This window comes from Polyergus mexicanus, unplaced genomic scaffold (assembly GCF_030449975.1).
Source record: "Polyergus mexicanus isolate NDT 795.1 unplaced genomic scaffold, iyPolMexi1.0 SCAF_101, whole genome shotgun sequence".
Classification (NCBI taxonomy): domain Eukaryota; kingdom Metazoa; phylum Arthropoda; class Insecta; order Hymenoptera; family Formicidae; genus Polyergus; species Polyergus mexicanus.
In genome coordinates, this window is record NW_027223421.1 from 7,501 (window position 1) to 26,751 (window position 19,251).

Sequence of the window (19,251 nt, forward strand, 5' to 3'; positions counted from 1 at the left end):
CGGTAAATTTTCTTGCAACAGTTTTGATATAATTCTTATGTTTATAATCGGATTGTTCTCTACCAATTTGGCAACTCGACGAATTCTTCCTCTTAATCATAATTTCAGAATTACAAGATATGAAAGTACCATCTGTCATTATATCGCGCTCTTTTTTCTTAGCAAACTCATAATGTGCTTCCTTATGTTTCGCAAGTAATAATTCTTCGTCTTTTTCCGCATACATCCAAAAATTATTGTCAAAATTCTTCTCTATCTCTAAAAGATCTAATATCTTCTTATTGATCTCCTGTTTAGATATTTGTTTTTCATCCTCCACAGCTTCTGCAACATTTTCTCCCATATAAGAAATTTTCAACCCTCCTCTACTTTCGTCTTCACTTTCATCAGACGTATCGGCAAAGCCGTCACTATAAACGTCGTCTGATTCATCGAAATCAGATTCATATGTTGGTGAACCATATCGAATGTCATTCCAACCAAAATCTTGCGGTAAAACCGTCACATTTAAAGGAAACGATTTCAGATTGTCTGCATTATAATCCATAGAATTCATTTCCACATTATTTGACCATGCCATGTCGTTTGACCATGTGCCAATCTCCAACTCGTCATCCTTCTCAATGTCAGCAATCTCATTTTCCACTTGATTAGTTTTTGTATCGGCGGATTTCAGTTCTTTTTGTTTCTCATTACACATTATGTTCTGTTTATTATTTATGTCTTGGCTAGATGTATTTTGACACTTATTAGAGATCATATTGTTCGACGGCGAATTACCTTCATGTGTATTTTCATTTTTCGTTTGTTTTGCTTTTTCCGTTTCCTTTGATCTTTTCAATACTTCCGCCAAGCTCCATCCAAAATCTAATGCCGGCCATTCAAAATCTGAAATACATTTTTGGAATATAATTATAAATGTTATTCTTATATATAAACTGTTATAATTGTTATATTCCTAATCTCGCCGTCATGTCCAAATATATAGTGTAGATTTCCTACATGATATGCACCTGAATTCAAAACTTGTTGCCCCAAATTTATCATTTGCGCAACTTGGCATCGTATTTGATTAGCGAGCAGTAAAGCATTAATTCTATACAATATGCAAGGGAGGCAAACTGCTTGTCTCCACAAAGATGCTGGAAAAGGATGAATAGCGCACAATTCAGCAACGAGAATTTGTTTCTGCTCTAAATTTTCTCTCTTAGCGCGCTTTGTTTCTTCGCTACTTGTAGGCAAAGCAACACCTTTGCGATTTACATATCTAAAATAAATAATTTATCAAGTGTTATCTATATAAAAATATCTATATAAATATAGCTGCTTCATAGACATCTTACCTAGGAGTTAAAAAATTTAATCTAGCTGATGTATGATCCACATCTAACAACGATTGTTCTAAATTCTGTATTTGTATACCATATTTCTTCAAGTAATATTCTTCAAAAGTGCTATAATCGTGTCCGGGAAAAGAAGATTTTGGATTCAAGTTTGTGCATATTTCTGCTACATAGAAGTACTGAAGGAAAAAAAATTATATATATATATATATATATATATATATATATACACACACACACACACACACACACACACACAGGGTATCCGAAAATTCGCACATCTTTTACAATTAATATTTTCTTAAATATTGAGAAAATCGCAAAATGGTACAGGACTTTTCTGTTCAGAATAACACCCTCTACCTTCCCTTAAAGTGTGTTGCGCGAATTCTCGGACATCCTGTACATGTATATATATGGGTGATGGTGGGTGGTTGAGTGCGCGTGCGCGCGTGTGTATGTGTGTGTGTGTGTCACATATCACGAAAAATAATAAAATATATAAATGATTTATTAATGCATAATTAAAATGCATTTAAATGTATACCTGTGGTTGATCTTGACTTCTATACCATGGCATAATTACTGCATCGTAATATTTGGAAGGATCAAATTTGAAATTTTTTCTGTCTTCTTCTGGAACCTTGATTGGTACTGCATTTCGATTTTGATAAATGCATTCTAGAAAATTCCAATCTACACTAATATCTGATCCTTCATCTGTTGTAACTAAAAAAAAAGTTGAATTTTACAAGTATTATATATGTGTATTTTTATGAAAATATTTTAAAATATTTCTATATCTAAGAAGAAAGAAAGGAGACAGATGTGGAAAGGCATAGATGCAAAATTATTAATATTGATACATTTACATCGTTGTATAAAACTAAGGAAAAAAACACCATTAATTTCATAAAATAAAATACATTATTGATATTTTTAAACAATCATTTGTATGAAAATTAATAACATAATATTGAAAATTTTGATAATATGACAATAAAAAGTCGTGGCAATATATATTTTGCCATTTACATTCCTTGAAATATAAATAATTAAATTTTTAATCATTCTTTCATAATTTTTAAATTGAAAATAAATTCTATTTTATTAGAGTTACTTGCATGATATTAAACTTATTTGTTGAAACAAATGTTCAGATTTACGTTTTTCTAAAGAATATAGACTTATACTTACATAGTTTTACTGGTACAATTATATATGAATTCTCTGAAGCATTTGGATCGAAGAGCATTAGATATTTCTGTAATCTCAAAACGTTTGTAAAAGTATAGTTAAGGAAAGTATCAACTCTTTCTACCTGAACTTCATCCATAATTATAGTCTGCTTACTAAGTTTTAATTGTACATGAACTTCACCCGACCTAGTGTAAATAGGAAATGGACACAACTACAAAAGAAAATAACTCGTATATATGTATGTAATATATGTGTAATATTGAAAGCATTTATAAATTTCTTCAAGCAATAATGTTTGGCATACTATTCGGGAAGAACGAATCTAAAAATGTTTCACCTTGGGTATCTCCTTTAATGTAAGTATACCAAATCCAATAGCTGATTCTTCAGGAGGATAAATGCGTCTACCTCGTGTATTTTGTTCTTCGGGCAGAGGACAACTTAATATCATATTTATATGATATAAATAAGATGGTACTCCAACTATTGGCCTACAATCCGTTAATGCCTCAGCTGTCTGAAACAAATTGTGTAAGTTGATGATAACTATTTACAAAGTAATGAGAAGGGAAAAATAACAAATTTTGAAGGAATAAACGCAACCTTTTTGTAGTAATATTGTCTACGTTTTGTCGTCCCAGGTCTAGCCTCTGAAAAGTCAGTCCTGCTTTCATCTGGTAGAGCAGGTACTTCAGCATCTTCAGGCTTGGCTTTAAAATTCTCTTTTCCAATAGGTAACAAATTATCATCTATCTCGTTTTCTCGATGTAGATCAATACACATTTGCAAAGCAGCCATACGTCTAGCCATTGCTCTGTTTGGCATTGGATATGACTAGAACATGAAAAAAAAAATATGCCATAATATTACAAATATACGTGTGCGTGTGTATAGTTATGATCTTAATATTTATGCTAAACAAAAATAAAAAATTAATCTTAAAATTAATCAAAAAGATCGAAAAGATATCCAGTGATTCTATGATGTTTGTTATTCCATATAAACATGTAGTTATATTTACTTACCGTAACTACATATTTTAGTGGTGAATTTATGGGAAGTCGTAGAGAGCAAATATACATGGTTGTGTCATGAATATTTACCGTTTCGATAAACCATTCTGGTGTTAATCTTGTAAAAGTATCACTGGGTAACTTTGCACAATATCTGCATGATTGAGAACACTAATATTAGGATTAAAATAATTCATTAAAATAACTAATATTAGCTCATTGAAACAACAGTATATCTTTTAAGCATTTCATTAATTGTTAATAGCAAATGAAACATTACTTTACCTATTAACCAACGAAATAGCAGAATTAAAAGTCACTTTAGGAGCATCATCTGCATTGAGTGGTTTGTAATGTGGTATCATCGCAGCATACGTATCTGCCTCGTTCTCTTCCTCTTCAGTTAGCTCTTTATTAGAACATTTTAATAATAAAGTCTACAAAATAGATTGATGCTCTTCCATTACAATTTTCGACCGAGATTGGCACAGATAATGAACCACATTAAAGGTTGATAATAAAACTGGTATACACTAAAGTTTATGAATAAATTAAACAGTATGTACAATACTGTATGATTCGAAAAGATAAGCCAAGTACAAAATAAAATTTAATTAATTAAATAAGCATCTTTATAAGATTATAAAATTAAATTCTGCGAGTTATACCTTTTCTATATATTGATATTGAGCTAATTGCCATATAAAATCTTTAGATGCTTCTTGTGGTACCAATAGTACATGCAAAGCATCTACAGTTCTTGCTCTACTCTTGCACTGCACATATGATTGATAATTCTTTGGGAAATCATATCTCATCACAAAATTACATTTTGGAATGTCAATACCTGTAAAAAAAAGCGGAACGTAAAGATACTGTGTTTAACTAGTTACGATAAATATGTTAACTTGAAAAAAAGTGCCATGTATAAAAAAATAAATAAAGTAAATGAAGAAAAAAAAAACCTTAAACAGTAATATAAGAGAATATGTATGTACAATGTTTTCTGCAAGCATAGCTATATTTTGCAACCTGGAAAGGAAAACTTAACCACATAAACTTTTTTTTCTTTTTAGACCCTGTGAATCTATCTTTAAAAAGTAGATCCTATTTTTTAGGAAAAATACGTAGTATAAATAATATATAATATAATAAAATCAAGTTTTTACATACCTTCTTCTAAGATTGAAGTTGCAATCAATAAATTGCATTCATGAATTCTAAATCGCTTTAAAACTTCCTCCTGCTTCCTATGCTCCATTTCTAAATCTCTCGAATAACTAACATCGTCGTTAGTTCTTTCGATTGTATAAAGAGGTGATAAAAAATGCAACTCTTCGTCATGTTTACATATTTCCTACAATATTATTGATATTTAAATTCGCAATTATTTAAACAATAATTTAAAGCTATTGCAATAAGACTCATACTTACGCTTAGCAAATAAAATAAAATTTTTGCTGTAAAGCCTTTATCCACAAAAATTACTCCACAAAGTAAATCAGGATCTATACTACTGCATGGGTAACGTTGCAATTTGAATGTTTTTCGGCAATTGTCATCGTTAAATTTCCAATTAGCCCCAAATCTTTTCAACTGCGCTGATTTCTCCTGAGTTTTTGAGAAAGAGATATCTTTGTCATTTCTTGTGATACAATTCTTTAAATTAATATCTGGAAAAAATATAACATATACTTTAAGATATATTATTGTATACTTTATACATTAAAAAAGATTCTTACCAGAGCTTGCCTTTTTTTCTAAACTGTTAGTCTCCTTAGCATAGAAAGGAGTATAAATTTTCAAGATTTGTAACAATCGATGAACTTTTGGAGTACTATATTGATATATCCTTTCTTTCTCGGATAAACATTGAAATTCATTATCGCAAATGGCACTGTAAGATTCATAATTTTAATATTATATTCCATAATAAGTAAGAAAATAGAAAAAAAAACTATGTAAAATACATATTAAGAGAAATATGTATATATGGTAATGTGCATATACAGATATTTCTTTAAAAAAAAAAATATGACTATAATTGACAACTTAAGGAAACTCAACTCAACTCAATTCAACTCAACTCAAATTTATGTCCATCAAAGCTAATTAGTATGTGAATGTCAATATCATAATCATTATTATAAATTCTTACCGAATTTTTATAAAAACAGATGCCATCATATTTAATAGCAGATAATGCCTCTCATAAGGAGTTTTAATCTTCAATTTTTCTGTTAAGAATAATAATGCCAGAGCAGCGCGATCTGCACACCAAGGTCCAAGAGTTTCTAATATATGCAAAAAGTCTTGCATCATCTCAAAGGGTTTTTGTATAGGATCAGGGATTTTTTGAATATCTTCATAAAATTCCTCGGTATAAATTTCCATTGGATCATATCGATGATCGCGCAAAAATTCAATAGCATGTAGCACACAACTTTCAAGCATATTATACAAGTTTTTCTTTTCTCCTTTGTCATACTCCACAATGTACTCTCTCGGTTTTGGACTATAACTACAAATAATTACCAGTTTCTTAGACATTTTCTCTATAGTAAGAAAATTATTAAATTATTAAGCTTACCGTATTATTGAAATAATATCGTTAGCAGTTTCTACACTACATTGAAAGGCAGCTTCTACTTTTTCTATTTCTAGGCCCAATCTTCCAGATTCTTGTGTCAAGTTAAACACAGGTACCGCCAATCCAATTATTCTAGGAACATTGTTGCACAATAGAAAAGTTTGAAGGACAAACTTTAGATTGCTATCTTCGATAGATTTATGGCACTCATCCACTATGACTAGATTTATATGACATGATAAAAGTTTGCTTTCTGATATTAATTGTGCGTAAATTTTTGCTGTTCCGACTAATACCTGTATACAAAATAAAATGTATCGCAAAAAAGAAATATTTATAATAAATTTTATCTTAATCAATAATAAATATTTAATAAATAAATATCTTCTCTTACATGAGATCTTTCAAAACTTTCAGCAAATTCCTTAAATATATCAGAATTGCATGCTAATACTTTCAGATCTGTCAATTGTTTTATATAAGTTCCTATTATTGTACATTTATCTTCATCATTTAATATATATATTGCTCGTTTTCCACCATCACTTATTGATCTGTGTATATAAATGAATAAATTCGAATATATTTAGTAAATTTTATATTTATTTAATATTTAATTTTATATTTATTATATCTCATTCAAAATATGATATATAGAAAACACTTTCATATACTTCTATATAAAGATTTAAATTTTTACTAGAGATATGTGTGTATAATAGTACAAATATTTTTTATGTTTATTAAAATTGACTTTTCACACAAATATTTTTTTTAACAATAACTCTTTTTTCACATAAACATTTTCTTAACAATAATTCTATAAATATAATTTGTTGAAACATAAATAGAAACTTTACTGTTACCTTCTGTTATTAGTAGCAAATTCTTGAATCAATTTTATAGCAAGAAATGTCTGTTCAGAATTCTTTCCTAAACAGGCAATTATGTTCTTTTCTTTTGCCGCATAAAGGAGTTCTACCTACAAATAATTATCAACAAAATATCAAAGAACAATTTGTATAATTATTCATAATACAGAATTTGTATGTAATTTCTAATAATTTATTTATGATTTCCTTATCTCTCAAGCATTGTCAAGAAAAACTTACCTGATATTCTCTGGGAGTAAAAGATTTTGTATAAACCTGATCATTTAGTGGAAATGCCATGGAAACTATAGTAGCTCCTTTATAATTCTTACAATAACAATTTTTCCTGATAACTATCAATAATTGCTTATTATTCAGTAAAATTGTTTAAAAAATTAACAAAAACAAAGTATTTGCTATCAAATTGTCTGTTGGAAATTACACTGACAAGTTTGAAATCATCGAAACTTAAGCTTAAGCTAGGTTAGACTACTGAGCATAAGGGCTCTTGCACACAAAATCATTAAGTAAAGAACAGCAGGGAATGTATCGGTAGTAACAGTAGGCTTATCGCGAACGATAATACACATAGACATAGGTCTAGTTTCCACCGGAGCATTAATTCGCACCTAGTACGGCGTAGAATCAAATTTAAGTCAATGGAAATACAACTGACTGCGCTCATTTCACTCCCACTTCGATCTACAAGCTTTGTCGGAATGACATCCAATTGACACAATATTTATGGCATACTGAACGCGATGGGCGATACGCGATAAGCGATGCGCGACAAGAAAATTTATTTTTCTCCGTTCACACCTAATAGCTTCTGCACACAGGACGCGGAAACGCTTACCGCGCGGCAAAAGGCGACGCGGTAGTCAATCAATTTTTTGCTCTAGTGGAAAAGTTGTAAGTTGATTGGCTACCGCGTCGCCTTTTGCCATACGGCAAGCGTTTTCGCATCTTAAGTACCGATCATGTAATTTTTTCTCTAAAGCGAAAATGTGAAAAGTGAAAACTATAAAGGTGCCTTTACATGGCAGCGTCAAGCGTCGAGCGTTAAGCCCGTATCAGACTACGCATTGAAAATGAAAAATTGAAGATTAAAGATTGGAATTTGACTAATCAGAACAAAAAGGATTAAAATTTTTTTGACCAATCAGGACAAGATGATTTTAGTTCTTTTTATCCTGATTGGTCAAATTTCAATCTTTAATCTTCAGTCTTCAATTTTCAATGCGTAGCTGAGGCAGTTTTTTTGTATTATTATTATTATTATTATTAACAACTATAAAAGTTGATTTTTGCCCACCGCCACTCCCTTCTCCTGCTTCTTTCCCCTTGTCTTTAACGATAGACGATAACTAATACATATGTTTGTTTATTTTATATATCTATATATAATTCAATGGTTTTCAAGAATAAACGAAAAATGAATAAAAAGCTTATACAGAATCACTGATTACGGTTTCGCACTTTTCACTTTGCGATATTTATAATAAATATTATCAATTATTTTCTTTCCTTTTTTTATTATATGCACAAAAGGATGTAACTAAAAATGTAAAATGAAATACGTGTTGACTGTACAGAACATAATTTATATAATTGCTTGACCCGAGCCAAATAATATATACGTTACACATCCTAAAGCATCGATAACAGCGATAAGTAAAAAGACAATATGCCAGCTATGTGTCACATGTAAGATATATCCGGAAAAATATACACCGAGAAAACCTGAAAAACAATATATTACATTATTTGCTAATGGAATAGGTCATATTGATTACACATACCGGGTATCGCACCAACGGTATTCATTAGACCAAATACACTGCCGGAATGTTTTGGTGCAAGATCAGAAGGATTTACAGCAATAGCATTATTATGGAAGCCTGAACCACCAATAGTCAGTGCAAGACACAATATTGCGCTTTGAAAATTTTTCACTTTTGCTGCAAAGAGAAAGATAGAAAAGATAATTGAGATAGAAAATGAAAAGAAATTGAAAGATAGAAAATAAAAATTATAAAAAAATTGTACATAAAAATATGAATATGTATAAAAATTGAAATATATAATGATTTAATTATACCCTTACTCTTAACTTCTCTTAACTCAATTCATTAATCCCGAGCTTTTATAAACTGGATTTTGTTCCGTAAACTATTATAATTTCGTTAATTCCGAGTCATATTAATGGAACTGAGTATTATTTCTATTGTGCAAGTTTTTTCTGTCCTTTCTATATTAATAGCACATGTAGAAAATGTGTTTTACGAATTGAATGGAAACCTACAAATAGACCCGATTTATCCGATTTTTAATTGCCAGGATTAAGAGAGTTCAACTACAACACTTACGAATTACAACACTGCAACATAGTTAACATCTAAGCCGCTTTAAATTATTTACAATATGCGACAAAATTCAAGACAGAATTTTATTTATAACTTTGTGACATATATTCTTACTTCCTGATGATACGTATTTTACATATATATGTATGTTCCATGTTAAAATATTTTCTGTATTACACAATACATGAAATTAGATTTCTGTCACAAATTTCTTTTTAAATAGGCTTTAATTATTAAATGTAAACTTACTCAAAAACAAGAGACTCCCAATTTCAGTAACAAAACAGATTGTTTGAATTATCTTGCGCGTCAAAGTCACAGAATAGCCCGCTTTAATTATCCTTTCCGACATAAATTTTCCCAAAAATGTACAAGGTAGCATCGATAACCATGGTATAATATTGACAATCCAAATCTATTAAATTAAATTATTTAACATTACAGTAACAAAACTTATTTAATTTTTAGCTACAAATCTAACATATTTTCAACTCTATTTTTATTATAGAACTATTTTTGCATATCTTTCTATAAAATACTACATTGTACAATATTTTATATGTTTGATAGATAAAAGCATATCTCAATTAAATAATTCTATAAATTATTATAAACATTTTTGCTTGTAAAATGTGTAGAAAACTACTTTTTGAGAAATAATACTCAATGAAAATTAAATAACAGAATTACCTTAACTTCGGGAAATATATCATGAAAATATGTAGGCATCCATGAGAGTAATACAAAGAAACAATTATTTTGACAAGCATGTCCGATAACACAGGACCTGAAAATCATGATTAATAATCACAAAGCATGTAAGACAATCAATTTGAGATTGTTATGTTGTACTTACAAAAACTTATAATATCACAGTTTTTTTGCAATTTCCATAATTGAAAGATTCGGAATTGGGTAAGTAAGAAATTTCTTAAAAACAAATCAAGCATTTCAGCAATTAAACTAAAGCACACATGTGTAATTTGCAATATATGCAAGTTCACGTTATTTTAGAGCACAATCATAATTCTCTAGAAAAAAAACATGTAACACTTCTACCTCTCTCCTTTCTCTCTTTTTCTCTTTCTTTCATTATGGCAAATTAACTGTGAAGAAAATTCGTTCTATCTTTTATCTTCAAATCACAAAAAAACATACATATACATACATATATGTATATGTGTATATATATATATATGCGCGTACGTATGTGCGCGCGCGTGTATGTGTGTGTACACAGTTTCTTGCATCATGATTACCAGAAAGGAGACTTTGATAAAAGCTTCAACCAAGGCAAAGTGTAGCTAGTGTTTGACGTAGTATAAATAGTTCTTTCCTTAAATGGCAGGATGTGGTAGCTTAATAAGATTGTCCATGCCAAACTCATGCCCCCTATATCAATAAATTAATAAACATTACAAATGTATATAACTTCCAAACCAAACAGTTTTAATACCAATAATAAACTTAACAAAGAATAAACAACAATAAACTCTCTGTTAAACTGCAACATATATCATCTTTTGTCTATGCATTCTTTGATTAATTTGATATTAATTTTGCTTTAATAAAAAAAAATTAATAATTATAAGTAAAAATGAAAGATACTTCGGGAATGCAACAGACAGTAAGACTTTAGTTTTCCTTTTTTTTTTAATGATATGCCTTAACAGAGTCATGGGTTTTATTATTTTGTGAGTCAATTACGAATATCTGTGAGAATTAGTTTGAAAGATATAAGTAGTTTAATCAGAGAGCTTCAGCAAATAATATAAATTCTCTTGATATTTTCATTAAGAAAAAATCAATTCGAAATCTATCGAAACGTCCAAAGGTGAAAAATGATTTGCTAAATCTGGATAGAACAAAATTACATTTAGCTACATCAAGTTTCAAGCGATACACCGAGGTTCATATGAAAAAAAAAAATTAATTCCACATGTGACATAAATTATTATTATTATTGAGATATTAATTTTTGGATGTTTTTTCATTAATTTTTAAGATTGAAATAGTCTTCAAAATTGAAATCATATTTCGTATTTAATAAATCCTTATTTCAAATTCTCTCAATATTTGATGTATTTTCAGCAAATATTAAATTTGTTCTTTCTTTAACATTCTGTGTGTTTCTATTATATATAAAATATATTGTACCTAAGATTCGAAAGACAGTCATCCAGTTATAATTCTCCAAAAGATAAGAGCCTAATGATCCAGTGAGTAATGTGCCTAGAGCAGATCCTGATGTTAACAAACTAAAAAAGGAGGCACGTTCAGCCTCATGCAAGCGTTGACTAATCAAGCTAATCATGCTAGGAAAATGCATTCCTGTAAGTGACAAATATCGTTATTTTCAATTGTCATTAGTGCGGCAATATAATGTAGAAAGAACTACCTTGAAACGCTCCGTTTATCATTCTCACCACTGCAACAAGCAAAACGGAAGTCTGATCATTGGAAAAAAATTCTATAATTTCTGGCATGAAAAAGGTCGTTACCGACCAACCGAGAGCAGATATCCATAATACTTTCTGCCCACCGATTTTGTCACTAATATAACCGCTAATCACTTGTGTCAACGTATATCCCCAGAAAAAGCTTGATAATATGATGCCAGATTCAGGTTTTGACCAATGCTTTTCTTTACTGATGATTGGCGTCAATAAAGGGATAGATGTACGTGTGGCATATATCAAACATGTACCACACAACAATGACAGAAACCATTTCCGTTTCTCTTTCCTGAACAAAAAGAAATAATACCTCTTATACTCTGGCAATAAATATTATGATGTTCTATGTGTAAGGCGCAAGTTTAACAATTGATAGATATTAAAATTCCTACATGATCTGAATGATATTGTATATATTATCATATTGTAATTCTGCATGTGTCATATATGTATATAACAGAGGTTTATTTAAAAAAATAATAATTGATAAATTATAAAACTCATACAATTTAAATATTAATCGACTTCTTAGTAATTTTAGAAATTGTTTCCATAATCATATTTCAAATCGATATATGAAATACATCGACAAACATCTATCTTTCATTACCTCGGCCATGACGATCCACTTCTGTCATCCAACGGAATACCCAGCGAAATTTGTAATTGCATTGTTCGCGGATTCGTTAAGCTCATTAACGATCGTTTTAACTTAATATCAATTTGTTAAAATATCGGCTTTTTTTCAAACATATTGACAATTCCATAAAAACACATCGTGATTCTCATTGCGTATTTAGTAATCGATTAATGTATGGCCAGAGTCATCGAAATTTATTATTCTAAACATTATTAAAAAAATTCTTATTTAAATAAAATTTTAGTTTTAGTACAAACTTTCCCACCGGATTTTCTAGTGTTATAATAGCTATTTAAGTTAGATTAAGTATTCATTAACGGATATTCGCATTCTTTGGACATGCCTCCTTTATATTTCTCATTACGATAAAAATTTATGTGCTCTTTTCTACTGATGATTTTATTTTGATCATAGAAGAGAATAATGTAAATATTAAATATTAAATTGTAACCTTAATCTTAATTTCGAAATGTAAAAAAAGGTATGTATCTACCGATTGACAGACAATCGCTTTCCTCGATTCCCCGTTAAACAATTCGGTTTTTCTAATGCTGTTTACATTATGCCAATGGGCGCGTTCAGAAAACACAACTGTTGAGCATCGTCTTGTCAACACTCGACATTGATTTGTTGGTTCTAGAAGTAAGAACCAATCACGTTCGATTGCTACTCAACGGTTGTGTCTCCTGAACGCATCCAATGATGCCAACTAGGCCGGTATTCATAGGCTGCGGTCGAGAAGATACTAGAGATGCTTCAAAGCATTGCATTAACCAATTAGAATAAAGAAATCTTTACTCTCTTTGCTCTGATTGGTCAATCAAACGCTTTGAAGCATTTCTAGCGTCATTCCGATCGCAGCCATAATCAGTTCTTATTTCAAGAGCTCCGTAAAGTTAGCCGGATCACTTTAACTTTTTAATAATTAAAATTATCTAATCGTTTGGTGATCGTTTGATGATGATTGGTAGCCTAATTCAAATGTTTGATGGTCAATCATTTTTTTTTAATTAAATAATTAAAATATTGAATAAAGTTAGCCGGATATTTTTAATTTTTAGTCTAATCGATTAAATCAGGACTTATTCGATGCAGAATCGTTAGGTAGTCACAAATTCTTTATTTACAACGTTTGGTGGTCCATAATTTATCCAAAAAGTAAAAAAACCATGTGCGGTTAGGTAGTGGGGATGGCTAACTGGAAGCTGTAAAGTTAGCCGAATAGATATATTATTTACCAATCAATTTTGTTCAAATTGGTCTTAATTGAAAGACAATCGTTTGGTGGTGATTGGTAGTTTAATTACAATGTATAGTAATTAATTATTAGGCTACTACGATTATAAAACTATATGCTCTGATTCTGCGCCTGCGCGTGCCTTCGTCGTGTAATGGCTCTCGCAGCCAGCGTGATGACGCGCGCGCGATATCCAATGAGAGCTTTCTTTTTTCCGAAAAGCTATCGAATAAGTCCTGATTTAATCGATTAGATTAAAAATTGAAAATATCCGGCTAACTTTACACCAATTTAATTATTTAATTAAAAAAAATGATTGACCACCAAACGTTTGAATTAGGCTACCAATCATCGCCAAACGATTAGATAATTTTAATTATTAAAAAATTAAAGTGATCCGATTAACTTTACGCAGCTTATTTCAAAACCGTCTAAACTCCGTTTTGGCCGACACAAAATCGGGAGAGTTGCGCTCATAGACATAATATATGTAGACCGAGCGTTTGCCTTTATTTAATGAGTGGGTGTAAAGATACACGTAGAAAAGGACATATTCTGTTTCGTGCTCCTTGCGTTCTCTTTCGCTCGCACATAGCATAGCGCTCTCTTTCGCCATGCTACGTGCGAGCGAGAGAAAACGCAAGGGACACGAAACAGAGTATGTTCTTTTCTACGTGCACCTCGGCTCCCATTCCTCAACACTCGGTCTAGCTATACTATAGCGGGGAGCACACATTTTTGCATAAACGCATAATCATAAGCGTAAAGCGGGGAGCACACATAATCATAAGCATAAGGAAATTGATTGGTCAATTTTGTTATGCATAAGAAAATGGACCAATCAATTTTCTTATGCTTGTAATTATGCGTTTATGTCAAAGTATGTGCTCTCCGCTTAAGGAAATTGACCAATCAATTTTCTTATGTTTATGATTATGCGCTTATGCAAAAATGTGTGCTCCCCGCTTGATTGAAACGCAGCCAAAAACAGATCCATATTTACGTCATAAGTGCAGTGCAATGCGACTGATCAAATTCGCTATACAGAAAAGTAAAGAGAAAAAATCTGCTTTTTTGAGAAGATTCTCAATATATATTGAACTTATAAATAAATATAAAATTTATATTTTTTATATCGATATGTAATAATAAATAATCTTTTTAAGCTCTACTTTTAAATCAATTGTGGAAGTCGTAATATTCGTATAATATTTATTAAAAAATAGCCGGATTTTTAAAAAATTGATATTTTAAATATTTGAAAGAAACTCTCACTAATGGCAGAGGTAAAGTAAATATACAACTCTATTGCCTTTGTAAAACTACAATTTTTCTCTTTTCATATCAATGTCCATTTAACATTAAGCAGTGATTTCAAATGTTGCTTATTTTATCTTGCTTTTCATTTTCCTATCGTCTATTTGAGACGAATGAGGAAAAATTATTTTATTTTAGGCAAAGAGTGCAGATAATGTGATACATAATTTAATAATTATGTACTGTGAGTATATTTTCATGTTATATTGCATATATGTAGTTTTTACTCTTTTATGTACCTTTTATAATTTTAAAAGATTGAAAGAGAAGTAAGAATTAATAATGTTTATTTTCAGATGAAGAATGTGCCAGAAAATGGCAAATGTTTTTATATCATCCCAATGTTTGTATGTACATTCTCAAATTTAAGGAACATTTTGTCCATAATCCATTTCTGCAAGTGGTTACCTTTGTTGCGGTAACATTGTTATTAACACCTATTTTTGTCTTTGTTGTATTTGCTATTATCAGTGCTGTATTTGCATTTATCTGTTTTATGATGATTCAAGGTGAGAAATAAATTTTTATTTTTTGTTACAATTCGTTATACATTCTTGTAAGATATGTTATATTTTCAGTGACAGTATTGGCTATTGGTGCAAGTATTTTGAGCTGCATATTTTTCTGCATCGCTAGTACTTTTCTAATGATAGGATTATGTGTCCTCTTTTCTTCTCTTTTTATCTATTATATATTATATTATACAAATCATGCATTTAATCTCTTAACCTATGGGAGAACCTGATGAAGAAATTTAGAGTATAGATTGTTATGTTCTATATTAATAAGATCTAAAAAAAATAAATAAAAATTAAAAGAATGTCTACCACAAATTATAGATTTACTTTATAGATCTACCATAATCATATTCAAACATACATACACGTATGTTTATCTTAATTATAATATAAACATATTTATATATTCTCAAAGTAATTAATTCAAAAATATCTAAATATAGAGGGATAATGGATTTAAATAAATACAAAGATTGTATGGTGAGCGCAACATATTTATTTTGACTGTATCTAAAGCTTGATTTTAATATATTATTTTCGTGAAACGAATGTAGTTCTTTTAATAAACATTTTACCCCATGCTTTGCAATAGCAAAAACAATCTTATTTATTAAAATAAACTATATGAATTATCAATTATTATAAGAATGTGTAATCAAAAACATAAACAAATGCATTAATCTTCAATAGTTTCATGATTAATCAATGTTGCATTGATTATTAGTATTGAGCAAAGCTAAATTAAGATACAATAAACTTAAGACAAAAAAAATGATCTGTTTATAAAGCAAAATGTATACAGAAAATTATATCTATCATATTAGTTACAAAGTGTTTAAGAATTTTTGTCTCTACCTTTGCTAGTAGATAAATATATTTCATGCCACAAAGAATTTACTAATTTGTCATTTGTATCTTGATTTTTGTGACAAAAATAATGAATATAATCACATTTATTTGAGACATCTGTATCAAGAGTTAAGAATTATATATTATCTATAATTTTTCTAATTTTATTAAAAAAAAAGAGAGAAACTGCAATATTGAATATACTTTGAGTGTGTAATGTACTTGCATATGTATATATATGTGTATGTGTGTGCGTCAGCTGTATTGATTAAGTTATTATGTTACAAGTATTGAAAAAGGATACAGCCTGTTACATTATGTTTTGTAGCTTCATAATCCCATTGAATCTTTGTTAAATCTTTGTATAATTTTAATTTTTTTCTATAAAACAAAACAATATAAAACAAGACAATTAGAAAAACAAGAGCATATCAATATCATGATACATACTTTCCTAGCTCCAACACTTGCTGATCTTGTAAGTTTGGTTTAAAAGATCTCAAATTGTTTTGTTTTTCCTCCAACTGTTTAATTTCTTGTAAAAACTTTTTTCTTTCTGCTTCTAGTTTTTCCTATTAAAACAAGCATTTAGCAATAATAGAATATCCAAGAAGATTGGATGAAAAAAATATACAGTGTTAATACACTAATGTTAATAAATAAATAAATAAATGTACAATATACTTACTAAATAAGCATTATGTTTCAATAATTCATTATTTTTATGCTTCAAATTTTGAGTTCCTGTATATTGCTTTTCTTCTAGAACAGCTAATTTTGATGTTAATTCTTCAATCATAAATTCATCTTCTATAAAAACAAAAATTATATAATCCTATGTAGCTTGAACTTTGAAGATCTATATAATTTACGAGAATTTTGTTTATAATATTACATATCATGTAAAACCAAAAAAGGAAATATTTAAAGAAATATAATATACAAAATATTTAACAAGATATACACACAAGTTATAGGACATGTGACATATTACAAATAAATTTTGAAGTTTGTTACACAAATTAAAAATCATTTTAAATAAACTTGAAAGCTTCAAAGCAAAAAATAATATACAATAGCTTTTGCGATCCCTTTTCAATTTTTTTTTCCTTGTTAACTTAATCTAAACAATTCTTTATATTCGCGAATAACAAAGCTTACCATTAAATCGTTGTTGGTCTTGACTTCTATTAATTTTATTAAAAATTTCTGTCTGTAACAAATTTTGAAGTACTAACGTATCTATTTTTATATGCTTTGCTTTCAGCTGTATTATTTTTTCCATCATAATTGGCTCGTAAAAACACAAAACGTTTTTTTGATAAATTTATCAAAATGACGTGAATGACGTTAAAATTCAAACTTGCAAGGATCAATCATCTGCGAGACATGAGGCTTATGGACAGACACTGAACTCTATATGGAAAATGGAAAGCGTCGCTCTAAATGCCGTATTAGTGCCGGTCTACAATAGGTGATTTAAGCGCTAAGCCTTAAGAAATTGACCAATCACAAACAAGTATGAGGAGAATACTCGACTGTGATTGGTCAATTTCTTAAGACTTATAGCTTAAATCATCTATTGTAGACTGGCACTTAACTCACAAACTTCTATGGCCGATATTACATTTGTCGTACGACAAACTTTTCAAGCGCATTGATTAGCTAATTTCTAGAGACTCCAGAAAGTTTCTATTTTGCAGCCAATCAATATGCTTAAAAAGTTTGTCGTACGACAAATGTAATATCGACCTATGAGTGCTTTTCATTTAATGACTCAAGTCGACACAAGTCTAGTGAAATCATCATTTGTGCTTCTTTCAATACCAGTGAACAACAAAGATAGAATGATACTCTGTGTCGGTTGAGTCATTAAATGGAAAGCACCCTATATAATACTAAGATCGCTAAAGCGGGGAGCACACACTTTTGCATAAACACATAATCATAAGCATAAGGAAATTGATTGGTCATTTCCTCATGCATGAGGATTTCCTTATGCTTATGATTATGCATTTATGTAAAAGTGTGTGCTACCCGCTTAATTCTTGCGAATGCATGGCCCCGAAAAGTATGTACACAACCATGCGCACACAACACATACACACATTTCTATTTAGATCACGCATGGTAGATGTTTACTTCTCATACGTGATATATACTTTTCGGAGTCAATTTTTCGATCAGTATATAAAGGCCGTATTACACTGCGGGCTCGATTGCGGTTGGGATTACAGTTGACATTTGCGGATTGATCAATCAGAGCAAAGCAACTTGCCGGTTGATTGGTCAATCCGCAACTCTCTCTATCAACCGTAATCTCAATCTCAATCCCAACTGATCCCGCAACCTGTAGTGTATCCAAATATGTAAGGCCCTGCGTACAATAGAGAAAATATTAGGAATAGGAATAAAATATTAAATATCAAGAGGGGCAATTTGGAATTATTTTACTTCAAACAAGAGAACGGATTAACGCATAATGAAATAAAAAAATAAAAATTAGAAATAATTAATCCATTTCGTTTCCTTGTTTGAAGTAAAATAATTCCAAATTGCTTCTCTTGATATTTAATATTTTATTCCTATTCCTAATATTTTCTCTATTGTGCGCAGGGCCTAATACAGTCTTAAGAGCGATTAAACCTGCTACATTCGAGAACGATATTAGTGGTAGAATCATTGTCAAAAACTTATGATGATAATGGACGCGTTCAGAAAACACAGTGTATCTTGCTGGAAAACGCCCACAGTGTACTACACATTATTACATGATTGGCTGTCAAATGAAAAAATTTAAAATTCTGTATTTGATAGCCAATCGTGATAATGTGTAGTATACTCTGTGTC

The 19,251-nt window shown here is 29.9% G+C and overlaps 4 protein-coding genes across 15 annotated transcripts in view; 1 reads left to right on the forward strand and 3 right to left on the reverse strand.

The window, feature by feature from the left end:
- The window catches only part of Dcr-1 (endoribonuclease Dicer-1), a 14,768-nt gene extending 6,810 nt beyond the window's left edge, over positions 1 to 7,958 (reverse strand). Inside the window, exons 1-18 of one of the 2 annotated variants that reach the window (XM_070315065.1) lie at positions 7,259 to 7,958; positions 7,013 to 7,128; positions 6,541 to 6,700; positions 6,147 to 6,442; positions 5,715 to 6,077; positions 5,299 to 5,453; positions 4,991 to 5,229; positions 4,730 to 4,913; positions 4,225 to 4,403; positions 3,842 to 3,993; positions 3,569 to 3,710; positions 3,147 to 3,377; positions 2,881 to 3,060; positions 2,541 to 2,754; positions 1,891 to 2,072; positions 1,344 to 1,522; positions 1,014 to 1,267; positions 1 to 888 (exon numbers count right to left, since the gene is read on the reverse strand). The exon at positions 1 to 888 is cut by the window's left edge and continues 311 nt beyond it. In XM_070315065.1, coding sequence (XP_070171166.1) covers positions 1 to 888; positions 1,014 to 1,267; positions 1,344 to 1,522; positions 1,891 to 2,072; positions 2,541 to 2,754; positions 2,881 to 3,060; positions 3,147 to 3,377; positions 3,569 to 3,710; positions 3,842 to 3,993; positions 4,225 to 4,403; positions 4,730 to 4,913; positions 4,991 to 5,229; positions 5,299 to 5,453; positions 5,715 to 6,077; positions 6,147 to 6,442; positions 6,541 to 6,700; positions 7,013 to 7,128; positions 7,259 to 7,318 — 4,174 coding nt within the window. In that variant the 5' untranslated portion in view covers positions 7,319 to 7,958. The remainder of the gene's footprint in view (positions 889 to 1,013; positions 1,268 to 1,343; positions 1,523 to 1,890; positions 2,073 to 2,540; positions 2,755 to 2,880; positions 3,061 to 3,146; positions 3,378 to 3,568; positions 3,711 to 3,841; positions 3,994 to 4,224; positions 4,404 to 4,729; positions 4,914 to 4,990; positions 5,230 to 5,298; positions 5,454 to 5,714; positions 6,078 to 6,146; positions 6,443 to 6,540; positions 6,701 to 7,012; positions 7,129 to 7,258) is intronic. The other variant, XM_070315064.1, reaches the window with a different exon arrangement.
- Positions 7,959 to 8,601: 643 nt separating this feature from the next.
- Positions 8,602 to 13,051, reverse strand: Mfs18 (major facilitator superfamily transporter 18). Of its 10 annotated transcripts, none has more exons than XM_070315057.1 (9): positions 12,974 to 13,051; positions 12,451 to 12,682; positions 11,783 to 12,129; positions 11,542 to 11,715; positions 10,644 to 10,776; positions 10,075 to 10,171; positions 9,634 to 9,799; positions 8,821 to 8,979; positions 8,602 to 8,761 (listed from the first exon to the last, which is right to left on the reverse strand). In XM_070315057.1, exons 2-9 carry the CDS (start codon positions 12,534 to 12,536, stop codon positions 8,622 to 8,624), a joined length of 1,302 nt encoding a protein of 433 aa, XP_070171158.1. In that variant the 5' UTR covers positions 12,537 to 12,682; positions 12,974 to 13,051; the 3' UTR covers positions 8,602 to 8,621. The 10 variants fall into 10 exon arrangements, 7 of the variants coding, with proteins under 7 accessions (XP_070171158.1, XP_070171159.1, XP_070171163.1 ...); XM_070315058.1 differs by having other exon boundaries at positions 12,932 to 12,991; XM_070315062.1 differs by lacking the exon at positions 12,974 to 13,051 and having other exon boundaries at positions 11,542 to 11,616; positions 11,783 to 11,812; positions 11,927 to 12,129; positions 12,451 to 12,966.
- A 1,532-nt stretch (positions 13,052 to 14,583) lies between these two features.
- Positions 14,584 to 16,061, forward strand: LOC138944155 (uncharacterized). 2 transcript variants are annotated; one of them, XM_070315076.1, is made up of 5 exons: positions 14,584 to 14,768; positions 14,884 to 15,003; positions 15,173 to 15,218; positions 15,331 to 15,543; positions 15,613 to 16,061. In XM_070315076.1, exons 2-5 carry the CDS (start codon positions 14,995 to 14,997, stop codon positions 15,777 to 15,779), a joined length of 435 nt encoding a protein of 144 aa, XP_070171177.1. In that variant the 5' UTR covers positions 14,584 to 14,768; positions 14,884 to 14,994; the 3' UTR covers positions 15,780 to 16,061. The 2 variants fall into 2 exon arrangements, with proteins under 2 accessions (XP_070171177.1, XP_070171178.1); XM_070315077.1 differs by having other exon boundaries at positions 14,584 to 15,003.
- LOC138944154 (uncharacterized) lies at positions 16,046 to 17,812 on the reverse strand. Its single transcript, XM_070315075.1, has 5 exons — positions 17,563 to 17,812; positions 17,090 to 17,211; positions 16,852 to 16,973; positions 16,706 to 16,782; positions 16,046 to 16,518 (listed from the first exon to the last, which is right to left on the reverse strand). The coding sequence occupies exons 1-5, from the start codon at positions 17,687 to 17,689 to the stop codon at positions 16,388 to 16,390; spliced, it is 579 nt and encodes a 192-aa protein (XP_070171176.1). The 5' UTR covers positions 17,690 to 17,812; the 3' UTR covers positions 16,046 to 16,387.
- Positions 17,813 to 19,251: the final 1,439 nt, after the last annotated feature.

What these genes read in the sequence shown, in the direction of transcription:
- LOC138944154 (XM_070315075.1), bottom strand. Translation starts at nt 17,689, where the DNA reads ATGATGGAAAAAATAATACAGCTGAAAGCAAAGCATATAAAAATAGAT. An exon ending in TGAAACATAATGCTTATTTA is followed by an intron (nt 16,974 to 17,089) that starts GTAAGTATATTG and finishes TTGTTTTAATAG; the next exon opens with GAAAAACTAGAAGCAGAAAG. An exon ending in AAAACATAATGTAACAGGCT is followed by an intron (nt 16,519 to 16,705) that starts GTATCCTTTTTC and finishes CTCTTGATACAG; the next exon opens with ATGTCTCAAATAAATGTGAT.
- LOC138944155 (XM_070315077.1), top strand. An exon ending in TAATTTAATAATTATGTACT is followed by an intron (nt 15,219 to 15,330) that starts GTGAGTATATTT and finishes GTTTATTTTCAG; the next exon opens with ATGAAGAATGTGCCAGAAAA. An exon ending in CTGTTTTATGATGATTCAAG is followed by an intron (nt 15,544 to 15,612) that starts GTGAGAAATAAA and finishes TTATATTTTCAG; the next exon opens with TGACAGTATTGGCTATTGGT.
- Mfs18 (XM_070315057.1), bottom strand. Translation starts at nt 12,536, where the DNA reads ATGAGCTTAACGAATCCGCGAACAATGCAATTACAAATTTCGCTGGGT. An exon ending in GATAAACGGAGCGTTTCAAG is followed by an intron (nt 11,716 to 11,782) that starts GTAGTTCTTTCT and finishes TGTCACTTACAG; the next exon opens with GAATGCATTTTCCTAGCATG. An exon ending in TGGGAGTCTCTTGTTTTTGA is followed by an intron (nt 8,980 to 9,633) that starts GTAAGTTTACAT and finishes TTCTCTTTGCAG; the next exon opens with CAAAAGTGAAAAATTTTCAA.